Source organism: Oryctolagus cuniculus, chromosome 3 (genome assembly GCF_051225735.1).
Source record: "Oryctolagus cuniculus isolate XC-2025 breed Fujian yellow rabbit chromosome 3, ASM5122573v1, whole genome shotgun sequence".
In the NCBI taxonomy this organism is placed as follows: domain Eukaryota; kingdom Metazoa; phylum Chordata; class Mammalia; order Lagomorpha; family Leporidae; genus Oryctolagus; species Oryctolagus cuniculus.
Genome location: NC_142869.1, coordinates 164,113,261 through 164,135,440, shown reverse-complemented (window position 1 = coordinate 164,135,440; position 22,180 = coordinate 164,113,261). Strand labels below are relative to the sequence as shown.

Below are 22,180 nucleotides of genomic sequence, written 5' to 3'. Positions count from 1 at the left end.
AATATGTGATCTATATGGCCCACATATGACAAACTTGAAAAGATACACATATTTTTTTCAATGCTTAAGTTGAAAATGGAACATCTGAGGCATGTCTTTGAAAATTCACTTTGCTGCCAGTCAGACAGCTTTAAGTATACATCAGTTCTCAATATAGATGGGATATCTCAACTTTTCTACAATATTATTTGGGGATTTTTTGAAAAGTATACAAGATTCAGAAAAGAAAAAGGCAAGAAAAAGCAAAATCAAGATGAAGGAAAATAAACAGAAGCTATTAGTAGGGTCAGAATGCAAAAGGACTGTCAGCTCCACTTGCCAAAGGTGGCCTGTCCTAGGCAGTGAGCTTTTAATTGTAATAGAAAAGAAGAAAACAATCAGCTACAAGCTTGATAGCATTGCTTAGAAAAAACAAACCTGCAGCCATCCCAGGTAATGAGACATCCAAGTACTCCTTGTTATGCTTCATAAAGGGCCACATAAAAATACAGTCAACTAATCAACGAAAAATTCATTGCACTCCTACCATATGCTGGATACCGGCCTACATAAAGAATAAAAGAGACAAAATCCCCAATCTACAAGAAAAGCTTCGATAATATCAGTACGTTGCTTACATCTCATTTGATTACAACCTCACAGGTGAACCACAAAGTCTGTTTGAGTAGAAACAAATTTGTGATGAAACTCATAGTTCTCTCAAAGTATCTGCCAGGTTGGTCTAATCCAAGGAAATACTTCTAAACTCCTAAATACTTCAAAATTCTACATAAGCTATTTGGTTAAACACATAAAAATAAGCTACAAGCAACACTGTTGAAACCAATAGGTTTTATACTGTGGAGCATGAAAACAGAAGTGTCTTGATGTCACCTGAATTTATTTTTAAAATATGGCTCAGCATTAAGTAAATAAGACAAACTCACTGCAAGGCAGTGTTAAATACATGTTGTGGAGACTACCTGCCAAAAATGAGGATATTTTCAGCAGGGATCGGGGGTAGGAGCAACACCTATGGAGATGACTCCTTGTTTATGACAGTAAAAATGTTGAGATGGGGAACACTAATGACCCAGCTCTCCACAGCAGGGAAGCACACAGCCAGCTCCCTAAGAGATGATGGCAAGTTAGTAATAAGTGATTATTTTAGGCTGCACAGATAGAAAACTTGACCAAAATATGTCCTAGTTTTTGCATTTCAGAAACATGGTCTGATTTGTCAAGATCCCACTCCTAACAAAACCTGATGTCTGTGACGGTGTGAAGGTGATGACATCATACGCCTATATTTAGCCTCTCCTGGCTCAGATGAAACCACCCATTGTTGTGTGAACATTAACAACATTAATAATTATAGGAACGGCAACAGAGGCTAAAATAGGCATTTCTAAATGTGAAAGCAAGAATGAGGAGAAAGAAGCTCCCAGTTGAGAGGTATGATTCTGAACGCTAAACAGCTACAAGGTCCTGATTCCTTTCTGAGGCGTGTGGTAGCTTAGATGCATTTCTCCTAATGGGTTTCATTGTACTTTCAATAGACCATCCTTGTTTTGATGAGAAACCTATTCTTTTTTACTCTTGCACTATGCCCCATTTAAAGAAAAGAAAAACAACGGTTTGGTAACAAACAGCATTTATGGCTGTTAAACAGAGAAGGAAACAATTACCATGCTGGTATATTTCATGCAAAGTAAGAATTGCAGCTAGGGACTGACTGATTGTTTTAATATTTATTGTGGAAGCAAGGCCCAGCAGGCTTCTTCCTTCTCCTGTAAGATATCTCTGTTTATCACCCAAGACTACCAAGAGAACTTGGAACACAAGCGGGATACAGCCAGCACAATAGAAAAGGAAGACTCCATCATCTCCTGATTACATAGCACTAGGCAAAGAAAATGTCCAATTAGCCTCCTCTTCTTGATTTCCTCTTCTTTTTTCTCATGGGTTGGAGTGTGAGGGAGGGGTGTGTGTGTGTGTGTTGGGGATCTACAATTGAACTTGAAAACAATATGCAGAGACTCTTTTAACTAATTTTGCATAGTACCTAAGGCGTGCTTGGTTCTCAATAAATGGCATTATTAATAGTAATAATGTGTACTTCACGCTGCCAAGCTCACAGAGGGCAATAAATCTTAAATAACAACAATAATGAAAGTATATGATTAGCTAATGAGTGATTATTAAGTACTTTCCAGATCTAAAGTGCTACACAGGCACATGATTATGACCCACTGGGTTAAGTGCAAGAGAAAACAAAGCAGAAGGAAAGGGAAGTAGAGACATGAATGAGCAGAGAACTCAGATACTTGAGGCGACAGCTAAGACTCTGCCACCCAAGACACTCACATCCCTCCAATGGTGACAGTGGCACAGGTGCGCTCTGAAAAGGCAGGTATGGTCTCTGTGGCAGGGCTGGCTGGTCTAATGTAGTCCACTGTCACGTTGACCTGGAAATAAAGAATCATGGGAGTTAGGGCTGGGAGTCTGTAACACAGGATACAAGCAGTCACATACGTCTGCAAAATCATTCGGGAATTACTATCTTGAAAAGCAATAGCTGGGTAACAAACTGGAAAAAGATTTTTGGGAAAGACAAATCTGGTAAAAAACTAATATCCAAAATACACAAAGAACTCAACAATAAGAAGTAAATAACCTAGTTGAAAAATGCAAAAGAATCACCAAAAAAAAAAATTGCATACTTCTGAAGACAGCCTGGTGGTAAACATACTCTTACTACTGGATCAAGGAATATTGCTCCTTGGAATTTACCTGAAAGAGTTGAGAACTCATGCCACACAAAAGCATGCACATGGATGTCTACAGCAGTTTTCTGCACATCTGTCAAACCTTGGACACAAGCATATTTTCAGTGGAATATTTTCAGTGATAGAAAGAACTCAGCTATCAAACCACAACAGAGGATCCTTTGGTGCATAGCACTCAGGGAAAGAAGCTAATATGAAAAGGCCACATACTGTATGATTACAATTATTTGGTGTTCTGGAAAGGCAAAACTATAAAAATAAAAAAAGCTTGAGGTTAGGAGGGAGGGATGAATTGGCAAAGCACATAGGATTTTTAGGGTGATGAAACTATGCTGTATACTATAATGGAGGGCGGATGCCATTGTAAATTTGTCAAAAACCACAGAAGGTAAACTACCAAGCGTGAATCCTAGGGACTTTGCATTATAGTGATTGTCAATGTAGGTTTATCAGTTGTAACTAACAGACCACTCTGGTGTGGGATCTTGTGCATGTATGGGTTCCCAAGGGAAACTGGCAATCTCCATACTTGCTGCTCAATTTTGCTGTTAGTCTAAAATGGCTCTAAATAAAATAAATTCAAAACAAGAAAGAGAAAAAAGCTTATAGCCAACAGACAAGAGATTTGGAGCATCCATGCAGGTCTGCCAGACATTATGCTAAAGCAGTTCTTTCACCTTTGCTTAGTGAGACTACTTTGAAAAATCTGTCTTTACAAATATGAACTGCTTCTACAGAAAAACCACACATAATTTTAGTCTGCCATACCTTGTCAAGGACCCGATTAAGAACTATCAAGAGGAACAAACAAGATGACAATCACCAGGATGCTCAGAGTTAGATTCACAGAATGTAAATCAAAACCACAGTTAACGAGGGGCAATATGAACAGTGGATATTAGGAATCAACACAGTTGCTCTGCGAACATTTGGCACAAAAGGTTTAATTAAGAAAAAAAAAGCAGATAGAAAAATCGTGAGTTCTGAATTAACAAAAGCTATGTATACAGATAGTGACTTATGAGCATTACATGTGAAAGCTGTTAAAGTGTACTGTGTACTAAATAAATGGATGTGGATATATTCAACAATGCCTTTCTTTGGGAAACTGTTTGAAATAAACATATTCATGTGTCAAAAGGAGCAAGTGTGTGGAATCCATTAGCAAACATGTAGAGGATGTCTGTATTAGCATGAAAGTGTATGCTTGGTTTGGGTCCCAGCCAAGATTTACTAATCTACCCTAAAGAGACACATTGAAGCAAAGAGCCTGCAGCTACCTTGGATAGTCCAGAATTCCATTTCTAATCACATCTTCAGCAGTCACTGATCAGTTTAAAGGCGGCATATTGTACAAGCATCAGGTTCAGACACTCTGCTGGTGAGCACTATTAAAATCCTTTCAAACTGTCTGCTCTTCAAAAACTCATTTGAAAAATGAAAATGGAAATTTGGAAAAGGAGAGCTGCCTCCAAACTCAAACTGTAATATTATTCACTTGAAGTCTCCACTCCACAGAGTCACGTTTAGAAGCAACTAAGCAGAGCAATATTGAAGACACGGCTATTTAGGGGCTGAGGTTAAGGTAAATCTTTATCCCGAGAAGTGCTGTCACAACACAGCCACACAGAGAGATTTAAAGAGGACACCTAAAATTAGTTATCTGCTTTGAAACTATTCTTAGGTCTTATCAATTTCTTTAAATCTAAGGAGATGGGTAAATGTAAAGTGTGATCAGACCGGGGGATTGGAACTCCAACCAAAAGGGCTATTTAATAGCTTACATGCATGCAATTAATATGGGCCAAAGGAAAAGGAAAGGGGCAGCTGCGTATAGACGCAAGGGCAAACTCAGGTACATGACAAAGGCGATAAAAAGCTTGGAAAAGTGGATTCTCAAGGGCAGATATGCCATCCCAGGGCCAGGGTAACACAGGGCACAGCCACAGGGTATGGTTCAATGTGGGGCATTCAGTGGGAAGCTAATCAATACATGTATCTATCGATGTATACATCACTGTACTTGCTTACACCGGACCCATCTAACTTGTGGGGGAGGGGGATCAGTCCTGCTTAAAGATAAACTAAGTGCATCTCTAAAGGTCACCCAACAATGCCAACTGAGAAGCCTCCTAATCCTCACCCCAGAGACAAAGGTAGCACAGCGGCTTCTCAGCACAGAATCGCTGCACGGAGAAACATGAAGGAATGAGAGAATCTTTCCCATCCCAAAGGTCACGTGAGCAGCGGAGGTGGAGATGATGGAAGAAACGATGATAACAAAAGTGAACACCTCTGTCTGAGGCCAGAAGGTCAAACTGAGGTACTATCCCGGACCACCTGCCTGTGAAATCAATGAGAATGACCGGTGCCTCCCACCTCCCGCCCCTGAAATAAAAACCATTAATCTTCAATAACCAGGAGAAACCATTATACTCATCTGCCAATTAATTGCTTCCTATCTAGAGAAAGAACTGCAAATAAGTCAGAGATTAAAGAGCTCTTTGTGGAGGCAGCATTATGAAACAAAACCTCAAATACAAATGAGGCCCTGAGAACAGCCCAGAGCCAAGGAACAGCCCCGCAGGCAACCACGGCAAACCAGGAATTAAAATCAACGTGTAGCAGCACTTCTGTCCCTCTCCTATAGACACTGAGATCTGCTTCTCTACCTCAGGAGTTTTCATCTCTAGATATTCATCAGTGATCTGTCAATCACTTGAAAGAGAGCGGCAGTTTAAATGGTTTCATTTAAAACTGCACAGCTTAGCAATGTTTTCGTCTGAATAAACAGCAACCTGAATTTTGGGTCTGCAGCAGATAAATATGAGATGGCATGAGCTGAAGAAAATAAATTAATACAGGCATCTTCTAGGAAAGATGCTCCTGAATGCTGGGGACCCAAGCATTTTACACACGGATGACAGAAGGACTACTATATACCAGACTCAGGGCCTAGCCCTGATTATAGCAATGATCATAGGCACCCTGGGTCCTTGCTTGGTTCTGCATTTTGTATCTCAATTTCACTTGTCCTGGAAAGCAAGACCACTAGATTAGACTTCAGAGCACCCTTTAAAGCTAGAATTCTTTTCTTTTTAAAGATTTTATTTATTTATTTGAGAGGTAGAATTACAGAAAGAGAGAGGGAGAGACAGAGAGAGAGGGTCTTCCATCTGCTGGTTCACTCCCCAAATGACTGTAAGGGCCAGAGCTGGGCTGATTCGAAGCCAGGAGCCAGAAGCTTCTTCCGAGTCTCCCGCCAGGTATAGGGGCTCAAGGACTTGAGTCATCCTCCACTGTAAAGCTAGAATTCTATAGTGTGTGAGATTACTGTATAATATTTTTCCTAATCCTTTCTAATTCCTATCATAACTTACTGAAATCAGCTGGAACAAAGAGATTGGAAAACACCTGAATGGGGAGACCAAGTAGTTTATTCACTGAAAAAGAGCTGGCATCAGGCCTTCCTAGTACTAAGAGGTAGGCAGTAAATATTCACTGAGTGAATGAATACACAAAACCAGAACTCCCTGAGAAAAAAATCGAGAAAGTTATATTTGAGAAGACGTTTTGCACTGTGAGATCTACTTAGTCAATCTTATGACCATTCAGCTCATTACCTAGGAAAACATACAAACCATGGGAGTATGTGTTGGGGGCAGCAGAGGGCATGGCTAGGTAAGAAGAAATTCTCTGAAATTGTGGTAAAACTCTTAACACTTTAATCAAAGCAAAGCCCACGAGTGACTAAGCACGCAAAAGTTACAAAATTTCTCACGTTATCTGGTTTTCGAAAAGGTTCTCAGAGGTAAGAGAGGGTAGCAGTTGATCTGCTTCATCCGTAGTCTATTACAATGTAGAATTTGCATGGAAGAAATCTTAGGGACCATTCACAGGAACTTGGACTGGAGTAAGTTCACCACGTTAGAATAGCATTAGGCCACACTTCAGGAATGCTGAGAATTTGTGGACATGAGCCATACATCTAGTGACTAGACTAGACAAGTATTACTCCACCAGAGAACGTCCTAGACTGTGATGCCACTGATGATAATGAAATGTGAGGGACCTAAAAGCATAAAGGATGAGGAGTGTGGAGGAAAAACACTACAGTAGGTCTACACTTCCAAGTTGCAGCCTGAATTTAGTTTTATTACAACCAAAGCCCTTGTGTCTTTTTTACATAATTAACACAGTATTCCAGCCACCATTTCACATGGCCAATCACAAATCCATATAAAGCTATAATAAACACCTTGCCTCTAGAAAGAAGTTCTTGTATGATTCCTGTCTCTACCCATTCTTGATTCACATAACCCTATGTTCAACTGATCCTGCCTGGAAACAACAGTAAGTAAAACAACAGATTTTACAGAGCCTGGGTTAATAAGAACATGGACGCTGGAACAGTCAGGCTGCAGGGACTGGTTCCCAGCAATTTGACACAGGAGCTATGTGAATGCTGCTAAGTTATCTAGCATCTCTGCATTTCCATTTTTTTTTTTTTTAAATTTATTTGACAGGTAGAGTTATAGACAGTGAGAGAGAAACAGAGAGAAAGGTCTTCCTTCCGTTGGTTCACTCCCCAAATGGCTGCCATGGTCGGCGCTGCGCTAATCCAAAGCCAGGAGCCAGGCACTTCCTCCTGGACTCCCATGCGGGTGCATGGGCCCAAGCACTTGGGCCATCCTCCACTGCCCTCCCGGGCCACAGCAGAGAGCTGGACTGGAAGAGGAGCAACCAGGACTAGAACCCAGCACCCACATGGGATGCCGGCACTGCAGGTAGAGGATTAACCAAGTGAGCCATGGCCCGGGCCCCTCTGCATCTCCATTTAAAACAGATAACTGTGCTCCTCCCTGTGGTATGAAGAAATGCAAGGAAATACATAAGGCATTTACAACTGGGTGTGGTGCAGCTAACTCCATGTGAGTGCCAGCTCTTTTTCAGAAAAGCATGTACTGGTTTTCTGAGAAGAGTGTTTGGCACCAAGTAGGTACAAAATAAGCATACATGAGGTAAATAAATCCATGGGCACAGACATAGGTGCATACGCAAGATCCATGTTGGCCTAAGTCATCAGAGTCCTGTAATCACTAGGCAGAAAAACTCAATTAAATACACTCTTCTCCTTAAGGAGCTACAGCAAGTAAGAACATGTAGCTGATACATATACATCCCAACATTCAGGTAAGTAGGGCTTATTTGAAAGAACAATATAATATTTAGTATTTATTTAGATTATATACAGCTTAATTTTGCTGCTACAAGTTGATAGATATTTTATTTACCAAAGATTAACTGAAGTGAAGCGTTGTGAATCATCTCAATTGACAGGTTAACCAGAGACATTTCATGCAAGATATTTTGTGCCTTACCAAATTAGGAACACCAAAGACACAATGTTTCCATTTGCTTAGGACTTACAAGAAACTTCCATACATAATACTCTTTAATACTTTATGTATTCTTGAACATTTTCACTGTGAAAACTACTTAATTATTCTAACAGCATGTGTATCTAACAGATTTGTATCTTAAACAATTTTTTGAAACACACATCAATCACCCATTCATCTTTGTATAGGAAAAGTTTCAAAACACGTTTCTGAGGAGTGTCTGGACTATGCCTACAGGGATACACTCGGCTCCTCTCTCCATTCCTGACCTGTCCAGACAACTGCACCTGTGCAGCACCTCAACGCTAGCAAGAGAAAGCCAAGCTCACCTCCTACACATGAATTGGGTGACAGAAATATAATAAAGCAGAAAAGACAGCGGATGAGTAAATGTTCCTAGTAACAACATTGAAAATTCAACAGAAAGAAGTGAAGAGGAGGCACGTGGCATCGTGGGGTAAGCTGCTCCGTGGGATGCCTCAATTCCCTAACAGAATGCCTGGCACTGAACTGCACCTCTGCTTCCGATCCAGCTTTCTGCTAGTGCACCTGGGAGGCAGCAGGGAACTGCCTCAAGAACTTGGCTTCTGGCTACCCACGTGGGAGGCGGAGATGGAGTTCCTGACTCCTGGATTCAGTCTGGCCCAGTAGAGGCTGTTGTTGGCACTTGGGACGTAAATCAGCTGACATAAGGAGCACCCCTACCCCGTATGTGCACATCTCAGTCCATCCCAAATAAATCTTTATTTAAAACAGAAAGATCGACTTGGGACAATCACATTTAAAAAGAAATAAAATGAAAGGAACAGGTGAAATTTTTAACACTTCTTTAACTCTGCATTTAAAAAAGCTCCAACAATGAATGGTGAGTATTGAGATGCTTTTTTCGCATTTAAATCTTTGTGTGATACAGTGTGTATTTTACATGTGCTGCTCCATGTTCATAAGCAACACAAGAGGTGGGCGGTCCTTGTCATGTGGGATGTGCACTCCTGGTCTTTATGTAAAGACACAAGAGGTTTAGCCTCTGCCCCCATTACATAATCCTGCCTTTTCCAGTTCTTTCTTCCTTTGTTTTCCCCTAGTAACTTTCATTATTTTGGGAATCCTTAAACCAAGCACTTTAAAAACATAGGATGAAAAAATAAGACATTAAAAAAAAAGAATGTTTACTCTTCATTTTCCTTTTCAATTCATTGTTGGACTGGAACAGAAAAAGAAACAACATCCTTATTCACTTCCAAAACCCACTTCAGGAGTGAGAATATATCTGTACCTGGCAGGTGGGCAGCAGGGGTCTTCTAAGTAAATGTTTGTGTAACACTTTGATGACGATAATTTTCAAGGATTTCTATAAATTTGTTAGCTACATTTTATTCATTCTTGATTTGCCAACATAATGTAGAATTTTTTATCTCACTGACTGAAGTTATAAGAGATAGAAGGTGACTTGAGGGTGCCCAGAAACTCATGTTAAAGAATTATCTATTTTGTAATTAATAACTTAGGCTTCTTTTTTTGTTTGTTTTTAAGATTTATTTATGTATTTGAAAGGCAGAGTTACAGAAGGGAAGAGATCTTCCATCCACTAGTTCATTCCCCAGATGGCCAAAGCCAGAAGCCAACAGCTTCATCCAGGGGGCCCAAGCACTTGGGACATTCTCTGCTACCTTTCCAGGCACATTAGCATGGAATTGGACTGTAAGCGGAGCAGCTGGGACTTGAACCGGTGCCCATATGAAATGCTGGTGCTGTCTGACCCACTGCACCAAAATGCCAGCCACACATTGTTATTTTTGTTTTAAATTAATTTTGATAATTATAAAATTGTATTGGTTTCATTAGGATACCATTTAGCTCTGCTATCTCTTAAGTACAAACAATCTCTACAGGAGCAGGTGATTGGCCCAGTAGTTAAGACACTGAGTTCTCACCCCAGGCCCTAATTCTAGCTATCTGCTAATGTGGACCCTGGTGGGCATCAGGTGATGGATTAAGAAGTTGGGTCTCTTCTACCCACCTAAACTTATTTTCTGGGTCTGGACTCCCCAAATTCTGGCTGCTATGGGGATCTGGGGAGTGAACCAGGAGATGGGAATGCTGACTGACTCACAAATAACTTTTTAAAAGAACATCGACATACACATTCATCAAAAATATAACTTTGTTGTCTCTTCTATACTGAACAGATTAGGGAACTTAAACTGATGCTCCCTTTCTACCTCAATGTATTCTGTAACACCCGTGCAAATCAGTATGATTAGGCGCTAAGGCTGGCTGTTTATTCACATGTATTTATGCTTCTCTTTCCCATCTACAATCACGCTCCCTCTTCCCCCACACACAGTCAGAACTATTTTGAGTACATTTCATTTTCATCAATGGAATGCTAATCTACGGTGCTTATAAACCTTTACAAGCCCAGAATCAAACAGCATTCTTATTTGAGGAACTGCTGACCAAATGAGTTTCGACCCTTAGACCACCACCCCTTCCCCACAAACGCCTTGACTTGCTTTCAGGAGGAGAGGTGAAAGACAGTTTACTGAATTCAGGGCAGTAGAGATGTCGGAGCCTCTACCCGACTCCAGGTATCCATTTAAGTAGACATCACTGCTGCGGGATCAATCTGCTGTTTGAGAACTCTTTCAGGAAGAGCATACCCACAAATATACAACAAGATACTTCATGTAAGGGAACGTTTCCAGAGAGGCACAGATTTCGAAGCAGTGATGACCTGACAACAAACACAGCATTAAAATGACCTGAAAACATACTGCACAGTTTATGCATGAAGGTCAGTAATAGGGAAATACAGTTTTGACAACTGAAGACATTTCAAGCAAGCCTGCCAGAAATCTTAGGAGAAAAACAGAGATATCAGTCTTTCAAAATAACCTCAAAATGGGCAGGATTTTCATTCACTTCCTAAGTCCTTATACTCCTACAAGTACATTTTGTAGGCATAATTGGTGATTTTGTGCTAACGGCTTGACCATTACCATACTATTATGTCACTGGCAAAACTCATACTATTAGCTAATTTCAACACCATACTGCTTGTCCCTAAGGTGTAATGCCAGAAGGCTGCAGAGGTAATACTGGAAATTGTCCCTGGTGTCCACTGGCTCTTACTCCTCAGAGCTACCATCTCAAGCTGCCTTCCTCTAAAGGGTGGAAGTTGAGTGTGGGTATTTTCTCTTCACTATATAAATATCAATCATAGTCATCAGTGACCAAAATTTCCAAGGTCACCAGCAGTCAGGGGAAATTAAATCACTTGGTCCAGAAGTCTCCCTGGAGGAGTTCTAGCAACACAAGCAGCACAGAGACATGTGGAAATGCTTTTGCCTTTGTGCAGAACACATACAATGTCATCCAGTCTTTTAACAGAGGAGCAGGAATAAAACTCTGATGAGAGGCTCAGGGATATGAAGAGAGGGGACTTGTTTAATGGTTTCTAAGAAGGGGTTAAAAACAAAAAGTTACATTAAATTTTCTCTGTATATATATGACCGTTTCTGCAGATTTGGAATGTCTCCACTTGCCAAAAGACTAAACTGGGAAATCTAAGCAATAAAAAAGGGAACTAAAGTATCCATACTGCCAAGAGTTCTAATAGATTCCTACTGCTCTATGGGCCCAGGTAGGGCTTGGGTGTGCAAAGCCTCTATACAAAAGCCATCCTAAATGCACTACAGTTCAGAGCACACCAATTTTTCCAGCATGCCTACGAGCTGGCACTGACAAGTTAACTAAAGGCCAAAGTTAGACCGGTAAATCGGTCCGAAAGAACTGTATCATGACCTCAAAGAAGAACGATGGGGAGAAAATATAATAAATCTTCAGGAATGCTACAAACAGAAACAGCCGAACGATATGTCACTTGTATATAAATGATTCTCAGTTTTGCAGCTAACTAAAATTCTACCATAATCAGGGTCAGCACCATAGGCCTATCTTCCTATAGACTCATCATCCTCTCCCTCCAGTTCACATTCTTTTTCAGAATGCTACTAAAAGAAGCAAAGCTCATTGATCAAAGACACAGCATGAATAGAGCAATAACATTTAAGGTCAATGTCCAAACTACACAGGCATTGAATGAAAAACATCCCAGAATTGCATCTGTGTCGAAGTCCAATTTCTCGTCTCTTGATTTGTGCCCACTATCAGCCACTACCATGCACATATTTGGAAACTGGGTAGTTAGCACTGAAGTATAAGCCGAGGTCAAATATAACATTTGTATCCCAACAGCTTCGGTCATCTGTATAAACAAAGAATTCTCTCAATCCGAGAGTGCTCCAATTTCTACTCCTAAACTGCCATAGACATGAAGAAAACTTACTGCTTAAGTTTCCAGCTGGGGGGTGGGGGAGCACCCACTACATGAATTATCATATGGATCCACCATTTCCACTTCTAAATGTATATCAAGAATATGAAAAGTATCAACGAAACTTGCTGAAATTTGGTTTATGTCACAGTCTATTCATATTTGTCAAAAGGTGGAAGCAACTGAAATGTCCATCAGTGAAAGAGTGCAGAAACAATATGTCGTATACAAATACCAGTTAACATTATGCGGCCTTTGAAAGAATACGAATTCTAATACATGTTGCAATAGAGATGAATTTTCAGTACATTATGTTAACAGAAATAAATCTGTCACAAAAACTTACTTACACAAATGAACTCTGTATTATTCCAGTTAAATGAGGTACCAAGAGTATTCAAATTCATAGAGAAGAAAATAGAAGGCTACGTGCAGGTGGCTGGATGGAGAGTTAACGGCTTTATAGTTTAATTTTGCAAGTTAAGACTTGTGAAGCGAGATGGTGATAATGGTTGAATAATAATAAGAATGTACTTTATGACACCAAACTTCATGCTTGAAAACAATTAACAAGGAAATTTTATGTTTTGGGCAATTTAAGACATATATATGTCTTACATAGATAATATACACATATAAATGGCGCCTATGATGTTAAACCCACACATTCCCCAGAAGTCAACAATTACCAAGATCCATGAGCCAGGTAGTTCTATGCACATTCAATCAAGCCTTAACATCTCTATCACATTCCCAAGAAAACAGATCAAAGGCAGTAATAATTAAAAGTTATGTTCAATAACCCAGCAATAAAGAGAGATCACAGATATTTAAAAAGACAAAACAGGTCATTTCTCTCAGGACAGGAAAGACCTTTGTTGAATCTCTTAGGTTCTGGAAAGAGTCCACACTCTAAGGTGCAAGCTGTGCATATATCCCACAAGTATTCCTAAATCTATCTTCTTTACCATTTCTCAAATGAAGTTGTTCATGGGAAATAAGAATAGTTCATTGATTGACTCCATGAAAAAGACCTGACAAGTTCCTTTGATGTCATGCGTTCTGACAAATTCCCTTTGTGAAGAGCAGACCTCCCTTAGAGAACTGTCACATGCAGATCTCCACTTTGGAGGAATTGTCAACTCCCTGAACTACAATTTTCCCACCTCTGTCTAGTTCTTTGCTCCCTAAATCTCATCACTGTTGTCTGTACTTTTGTTAAATGAACCTTTGATTTTCATGTGTCCGTCCAAGTGGTATTTTTCACTGCTGGCAAGAACCCAAAGCATCTGTGGAGATCTTGGGAGTTTCAGATAAATGTATAACAGCAGGAGGCCGGCACTGTGGTGCAGTGGGTTAACGCCCTGGCCTGAAGTGCCAGCATCCCATATAGGTGCCAGTTCAAGACCCAGCTGCTCCACTTCCGATCTAGCTCTCTGCTATGGCCTGGGAAAGCAGTAGAGGATGGCCCAAGTGCTTGGGCCCCTGCACCCACATGGGAGACCCGGAAGACGCTCCTGGCTCCTGGCTTCAGATCAGCACAGCTCCAGCCGTTGCAGCCATCTGGGGAGTGAACCATCAGATGGAAGATCTCTCTCTCTCTCTGCCTCTCCTCTCTCTGTGTAACTCTGACATTCAAATAAATAAATAAATCTTTTAAAAAAATGTATAAAAACAGGCTGGGATGAAGCTCGTGAGTTCTAAATTGGCAGAGATAGTGTCAAACTTTTCACTTGTGCATTACCAGTAGCTCAAAATCAAATTATATATATTCCTGATATGCAAAAAGGCACAAATAATATAATCCTATATGGAGAACAAAAATGAGAGGCACCCAGAAACACATTCTGAAGGAATATATATACAATGGCTTATCTTGGAAGGCACCATTATGACATTTACAACTTCTCATATTATCCATTTCTGTTGGGATGAAAATGTTTAAATTATGTTTAAAAAACAGGAAACATGTGGCCAGCACTGTGATATAGCAGGAAAAGCCACTGCCTGTGGTGCTGGCATGCCATATGGGTGATGGTTCAAGGCCCAGAGGCTCTGGTCCAGCTCTCTGCTACTGTGCCTAGGAAAGCAGTGGAAGATGGCCCAAGCCCTTGGGCCTTTGCACCCGCACTGGAAACCCGGAAGAAGCTCCTGGCTCTGGCTCCTGGCTGGCCCAGCTCCAGCCTTTGCAGCTATTTAAGGAGTGAACCCGTAGATGAAGATTTTTCTCTTTCTGTCTCTGTCTCTCTAACTCTGGATTTCAAATAAATAAATATATATATTAAAAACAAACAAACAAACAAACAGGAAACCTTAGATTAAGTTTGAAGAAAAGACGATGGTGGTAACCTGAAGTAAATATATGAAGAAATTATTTAACTTTAAAAAGTAAAACAATGACAAAATCAACAGCTAAAACACAAGACAGTGGCCTATCTTCACTGCTCAGGGTTTCATTTGTGAGCATCTACTTCATCACGATAGTTCAGCGAGGCCAGGGTCACTGCTCAGTACTTTCTGCCAATCAATAGGGATTCTGCAAGGCAGGCTACACAGTGTGAGAGGAACGCGATCCTGAGGGCTTCCGGGTGCCCAGTGGTGTGCTGTTGCCATGGCAGGTGAGCATCACTATCTGCAAATGAACTGCCAATCTCACTGGGAGCAGATAATGATCCTGCCGCCACCACCTGCCTGCCATATGTCTTCCCTACTTGCCACGTAACCAGGAGCTGCACTCTGGCATGGGGATCACTGGCAGTCTGATAATACAGGTTGATGTTTGCCATACCTAGTTGATGTCTGTCATACCTTCAATGTGCTGGGGAAGAGAGGAATTTAAAATACTGCTTTGCCAAGGGATTGCTCACTAAGTCCAAACGTGGTGCAATGGACTTGCCAGCTGTTATCTCTTCAGTTCAAAGGCTAAGAGCTTTGTCCCATCCCTGTTATGGTCTGGTTTCATATTAGTTAAGAAAGAAATCCAGACCTGCATTATGCTGAAAACATCACAGTACAGTCAATAAAAACTGATGTCATCCTATGGGTTTTTTGTTTTTTAAGTTAATGTAAAAGCATGAGTAAGCATAGTACATGGCACCAGAATTTGTGATGCTGGAACCATTTGTCCAGACAGCAGATAATCTAGAGGAAGGAAGAGAATACAAATCAGAAAAATATGCTTGGTGTTTTAGTGAACTGCCTCCACAGTCTGCCCCTTTTAGTACAACTCCTACATTCATAAGCGTATCTACCAGACAATCTCAAAACACAAGGATAGACTTTTTACCCCCAGCCAATGAACCAGGAACTAGTCTCTGAAAAGAGAGTAGATTCTCAACAGAACTGAGGTAAAAGACAGTAAACACACGGGAGGTAACAACAAGGGATTAGAAACATCAAAGCACATTAACTCATCATCTGGAATGCTATTGATAAGAATATAAAAATTATCCACAAACACCATCCAGGAATTAGGAAGCCACTGGACGAATACCCACTTCAATTAACTACGGAATCCTCCTACATTTTTATCCCAAGTCTAATCCCAATCCTCCCCTGGATGCTCTGGATAAAATGACCACAAGCACGGGCGTTAAGGGACACCACGTGCTTCTCCATGATACAGCAACCAACAGGCTAACACATGTCTCTACTGAGACAAGACTGATGTGACATAAAACTGACCTTTTAACCATTTTAAGGTGCAGTAATTCAGTGCTGGTTAGTGTGTCAACAATCTTATGCAACCACCACCCTTATCCAATTCCAGAATACTTTCATCACTTTGAAAAGAAGCCCTGTACCCGTAAGAAGTCTTGCACCAATTCCAACTTACCCAGCCCTGGCAACCACAAAGCCAGTGCTGTCCCACAGCATCAGCCGATTCTGAACACTTCTTACAAATGAAATCAAGCCATTGGTAGTCTTCTGTGTCTAGCTTGTTTTACAAGGGACATGATGATAAGGTTCCCCCATGCAGCAGTATTTAGCAGGTTTCGTTCCTTCTTAAGACAAAAAAGTGCAGAGTGTGTGAATATGGCGGACCTTGGTCGTTCAGGAAGGTGGACTTTCAGGACTGTGGCCACAAGAGAAAGTGTGTTGAGGACCAACTGGGAGAGCAACGGATGTCGCATGGAGAACTGTCATTAACAAACAGAAAACTAGGCCACCCGAGTCAGATCACAGAAAAAGTATTTTAGTCTCTTCCTCTGTCCACTTCAGAGAACCTCGACCAAATCCGTGGTGGGTGAGAGGGGCCAGGCTGGGGAAGCCGGTCTCTCATGATGAGGAAGAAACATTTCAGGGTCTTAAGGGAGAATCCAAATAACCAGGTAATCCAAACAACCAATCAACCTCCACTTCAGAGGATGGGAAGCTTCCTCCTACTTGTACATCTGCTGAAGATAAACAGAACCGTCGCTGTTTGGGATGCAATCGGGACCCAGATTTAAGAAAATGGGAAGACAATCCCTACGGTGTGACCAGCAACCTGCTTCTGTGCTGCGCGGCACAGAACCAGAACTGGGATGGACTCCGGTGTCGAGGACTCTGGCATTTTGGTTGCTGAGCCTGTCGGATGAGATCGTTGGTATCCACAGCAATGAACATCTCCCTGATGGAAGTGCGTGGCGATGTCTGTATGGCACTCTTCAGATCATCTCACCTGACTCCTTTCAGGCCGCTACCTCGAGTTGTTTACAGGGAGAAGCCAAGGACAAATTCTGTAGCACAGCAGCAAAGAGTTGATCAGAAATGACCCTAGGAGCTTTGCTCCATAATCTAATAAGGAAAGAATTTTTAATCTTGTTCTATTGAAGAAGAGTCTCTATGTCTTTTAGCCTAGGAAATAAGTAAATTTCTCAAGAACAGGAGAGTTGGTTTACTCTTGAGGTAATGTTTTCAGATATAAATTTATTATCCTGGCTGTCACAAAAAAACAGCCTAAAGAGCTGGTGATGATATTTAATAATATCCTGCCACTACAGAAATGCCAGAGGATTTAGACGACTCTATGGGAAAGACTAATAAAGCCAAACTTCTAGTAGCTAATGGAAAAATGCCCTGAAAGTGAGAGTAGCACACTCATCAAACAACATGATTACACAAAAAGTACCAACACCCCACCGCCCCAGTACTAGCAAATCTGGAAATCTCAAAACAAAAAACAGAATAGTCTAAATCCCAATTACTTAAAGAAAACATTTCCCAACAACCAAGAGCTATAGGAAATAGAAACACAATTTCTGTATTAGAAAGAGGAAGCAAAAATGCTAAGTATATTTATCAAAGAAATACAATTGAACAGTAATGCACATAAATGTATTAAGTAAAAAAAAAACTAAATTTCAGGTTAATTACCTGCTGAAATAGGAAAAAAAAAAAACAGGTCTATAACATACAGTTATTTCCTCTGTAAAAGACAGATGAAGATGTATGCAAGTGTTTAGATCAAATAATAGAACCAGGATAATGAGCAGTTATAACTGACAGAAAGTTATAAATTGAAGTGCTGTATCTGACCTAATAAACTGAGCATTCTTTAAATGACATCTGCTGTAAGTCCTATGCATAAGCATGAGAACTACGGTAAGACTAGAACAATGTAATACTCTAAAAAGTCTAGGAAAAGAGCCCACATGGTGGGCATGCTGGACATAGGCTGTGACCTGGAGCAAAATGGGAGAACAACAGACAAAAAAAAAGTCATGCAATCAAGTGTTCACACCTCCACAACACAGCAATAATCACTCTATCCTAAGTGGGTAACACATCATGTGTTGTGGTTTTACACCTTTGCTTCTTTTCAAAATTGGGTGAATGATGGTTTACCTGCTTACAGGTGGCTGAGCAGGGGAGTCATGGGAAGGGGATTCAAGTCTGAGAGTTTCAGAAAACCCGAGGTACAAAAACTGCTACAGGATATTAGTAAATTCTTCTAAGATGTCCTGCGAACTCTGGCTATAGAAAATAAGTAAAGAAACTCAAAACAAGGAAGCGAGACGCTCAGAGTTCTCTCTCCCTTCTAGATCATATTCGTGCTTCCTCAGGGATTCAGGAGATTCTAGTGTGGCCACGGAGCACGTGGAGATCTAAAAGGGTTTCTAAAGGAGGAAAAGGAGCTACCATGGACTGTCACCCGGGTGGATCGGTTTTCAAAGCAGCAAATGATGGCCATCTTCCCCCTCCCAAGAAGTCACTTTCCATTCCTGCCTCTGCCCTTTGCCTATCAGGATACAAAACAGAACTAGTTGGTTTTATTTGTCACATTAGATACTGCTCCCTGTTCTTACTTCTCCCAAGCTCTGACTCAGGAATTTGCTGTTATCGATTGAGCTTTTACGATGTGCCAAGCATTGCACTAAGTCCTTAACATATATTACCTCATTTAATGCTCATGACAGGCCTGAGCTAGGTAATGCTGCCCCAGAGATTCAAAGCCCATACACTAAACCACTATAAATAGCCAATAACAGGATATTGATTCAACATTCAATCACTACTAAATGATAAGAAAACTTATGAAGAAGGCTATTTAATGACAGGGAAAACATCATACTGAAAGTTACAAAATAACAGCATGTGATTGCCAGCTAAGTTAAAAATTATGCAAACACCCAAATCCAGAAGAAAAAGAAGGGAACGACACTTGTTCATGGTTTAACAGATGCCATCCCTGATTGCCAGTTTTCCTTTTTCAAGTATTCATTCCTCTTGCTTACAAAAGTTATTTTTAAAAAATAAACAAGTGATGCTTTTGTGATTGATAAAGTGTGCTGTAAATGTTATTCTTAATGAAACAGCAAAAATAAACAACAGTGTCATAAACAAGAACAAAATGGACTCTACCACCAGTATTAGTAGAATTCATAATTGCATTTTCCAGTATGAAAATTATGGCCTTAGAGAAGTCTCGGCTGAAATTTGTAGGGAAATTATAAGCTTTCTCTAAATTGTGCAGCTCAAACATGTTAACACTTCAGATATTCTAGGTACACAGAAATAAAACACAAACGCAAAGAGAATGCATTTATGACACCAGCAGTCGCGAGAAAACACATCCGCCTGCACAGGCCTCACTCCACAAGGTTCACAGGGAAACATGGTACTGGTGGCTTCTGGGGAGATCACTGGAACAGAGTGGGACTAGGGCAGGAAGGGGTCTGCACTTGTTTACTTTTTCTGACCATTTGCTTCTCAAACAAGTGAATTCTCTGTCCACTCAAATTAATAACTGAAATAAAAAACAAATGTGACACCAAGAAAACACCTGAAAAAATGTTACTGGTTTCCAAGTAAATTAAAACCAATTAAGAGATAAAAGACATATAAAATGATTTAAATATATGCTTACTGTATACAACAATTTGTTCCCACCCCCCCAAAAAAATACCTTCATGTTTACATATTCACTTTCCTGCCAAAGTGAGTTCGAAATGTCTGCTTCAGCCAATAAAACAACCAAATCCATTTGCTTTCTGGATTTGACTTTGAAAATCTTTGGGAGAAAATTTTAACAGAATCACTGCTTTATCCACTTATGTACTTTTCTACCCATCTATTTTTTTCTTCACATCCTTTCCACAGCTATTTTTAAAATGTAAAGAACAAGCTATGTTATATAAAACAAAAACGTTTTTAAAATTATGTCTTCCTTGTTTAAAAAGAAGTTCTGTAAAGAAAAGTTATCTTTGCCTGTTCATAGAAATCATTCCATGGGGGGAGGGGAGGGACCCAACATAGCAAGGAAAGGAAGAAACAAGGAACCGGAAAAAACAGTCAATCCTGCACCGTTGTCCAACCTTGAAGCCCTGAGCTTGAGTACTAAGGTGATGATATGGAGTCAGGAAGAAGCCATGAAGGCCAAATGTGAATTACAGGATGCTGGCTCACGCAAGGAAAATACAGTTCCCATCAAGTCTGAAGTATCACCAGGTCATCACAATAGTTACTCATCAGGGGCCGGTGCTGTGGCGTAGCGGGTAAAGCCACCGTCTGCAGTGCTAGCATCCCATATGGGTGCCAGTTCAAGTCCCAGCTGCTCCACTTCCTATCCAGCTCTCTGCAGTAGAAGACGGTTCAACTCCGTGGGCCCCTGTACCCAGGTGGGAGACCCATAGGAGGATCCTGGCTCCTGGCTTCAGATCGGCCCATCTCCAGCCATTGAGGCCATCTGAGGAGTGAACCAGCAGATGGAATATCTCTCTCTCGGCCTCTCTGTAACTCTACCTTTCAAATGAATGAATAAATCTTTTTTTAAAAAAAATAGTTACTTATCATAGGCTGATACAAGATCCAAGAGCAGGTGCACAAAACATATGCTTGATGCCACTTGTGCTTGGTGCTGAGTGGAACTGAAACAACGCAGATCACACAGCAAGGATAAACTTACCTGGCCCTTGCCCATCAACTAAAATCCTGTGCAGAATGGATTAGAGATGACTGACACTTCTCTGAACAAGTTTCCCCCTTTCCATAAACAGCAAGAAATGACAGTTGAAGCAGACAGAGTTTTAAATGAATCATAACATTACTTAGACTGGAAAATTCTAAGTGTTCATCCAGGAAGCTCCAAGCACCAGGAAAAAGCGAGACCATAGAGCATGGATGGGGAACATCTGGCCTGTGAAATCATTCGGGCTGGCCCTGCTAAGACAACCACAGGTGGGACTCGAAATTCAATAAACTGATAGCAGGCTAATTTCTAAGTTGATGATTTTGTATGGCCCACAAATCCCGTTATAACTATCTAAATGGCCCTTGACAGACAAAAGGGTCCCCACCACTGCCGCAGACCACACTAAGAAAACCTTACTCACAGAGAAGCTACTGCTGTCAGCTATGGTCCTGAACTTAGGTCCATGCTGATGGGAAGAAGCGTGGCATTTAGCTCAGCACTTTTTCTTCTTTAGTCCAGAAAGGTTCCGGAGACCCACTCAACAGCCACATCAGACGTAAAAGCAGATGGCGTGCGAGTCTTGGGAAATGAACGCCATGACGAGCCCAGCATTTTCATGCTGTTCAGACTGAAGGCCTGAGAACCTTTGAAGAAGGGGATGGAAATGGCCGGCGCAGGGAAAAGAGGAGGAAAAAGAATGAACAAAGAGGGAGGAAACAAGACAGAGGTTAGCCAGACAGAAAGCAGGAGAAGTCTGAACAGGAGACAGAATAAATCTATCGAGGCTTAGGGATTTTATTCTCATTGTCCCCTTGGAAAGCCATGATTACCACCTAACCAGAAATATGAAGAGAGCAGCAATGAGAGTCATCTTTTTTTTTCATCTTCAAAAACTCTCCCATGCTGCGGAGTTCAAACTGCATGCTGCTTTTCTTCCATAGCGCTAGCAGCAAGCAAACGCCACCACTGACAACAAGAGCAACTAGAGGAAAATGGGAAAAAGCACCTGGCCAACATGAAGGCATCAACTGTGCGGACGGATTTTGATTCCTAAAGTCTTTTTTTTTTTTTTTTTTTTCAAAATTTTGTGAACTTACAAACGACAGAGGGAAACAAACGTAGCCCTCAAAGAGGAGAAAACCTTTGATAGCCTCAGACCCCACAGAAGGAGCAAAAAGGGCCCTGTCCCAACAGTAACCTGGGACTATAATCCTGAATGGAATCATTTCAAGGAGACATGCTTTGACCATTAGCCCCGTAACATACTCAGAAGCAG

At 40.9% G+C, this 22,180-nt stretch overlaps 1 protein-coding gene across 2 annotated transcripts in view; it reads right to left on the bottom strand.

Moving 5' to 3' along the window:
* SND1 (staphylococcal nuclease and tudor domain containing 1) overlaps positions 1 to 22,180 on the bottom strand; it is a 407,933-nt gene that overhangs the window by 217,010 nt on the left and 168,743 nt on the right. For both annotated transcript variants that reach the window (XM_002712078.6, XM_089328543.1), the window contains exon 12: positions 2,347 to 2,447. In XM_002712078.6, coding sequence (XP_002712124.1) covers positions 2,347 to 2,447 — 101 coding nt within the window. The remainder of the gene's footprint in view (positions 1 to 2,346; positions 2,448 to 22,180) is intronic.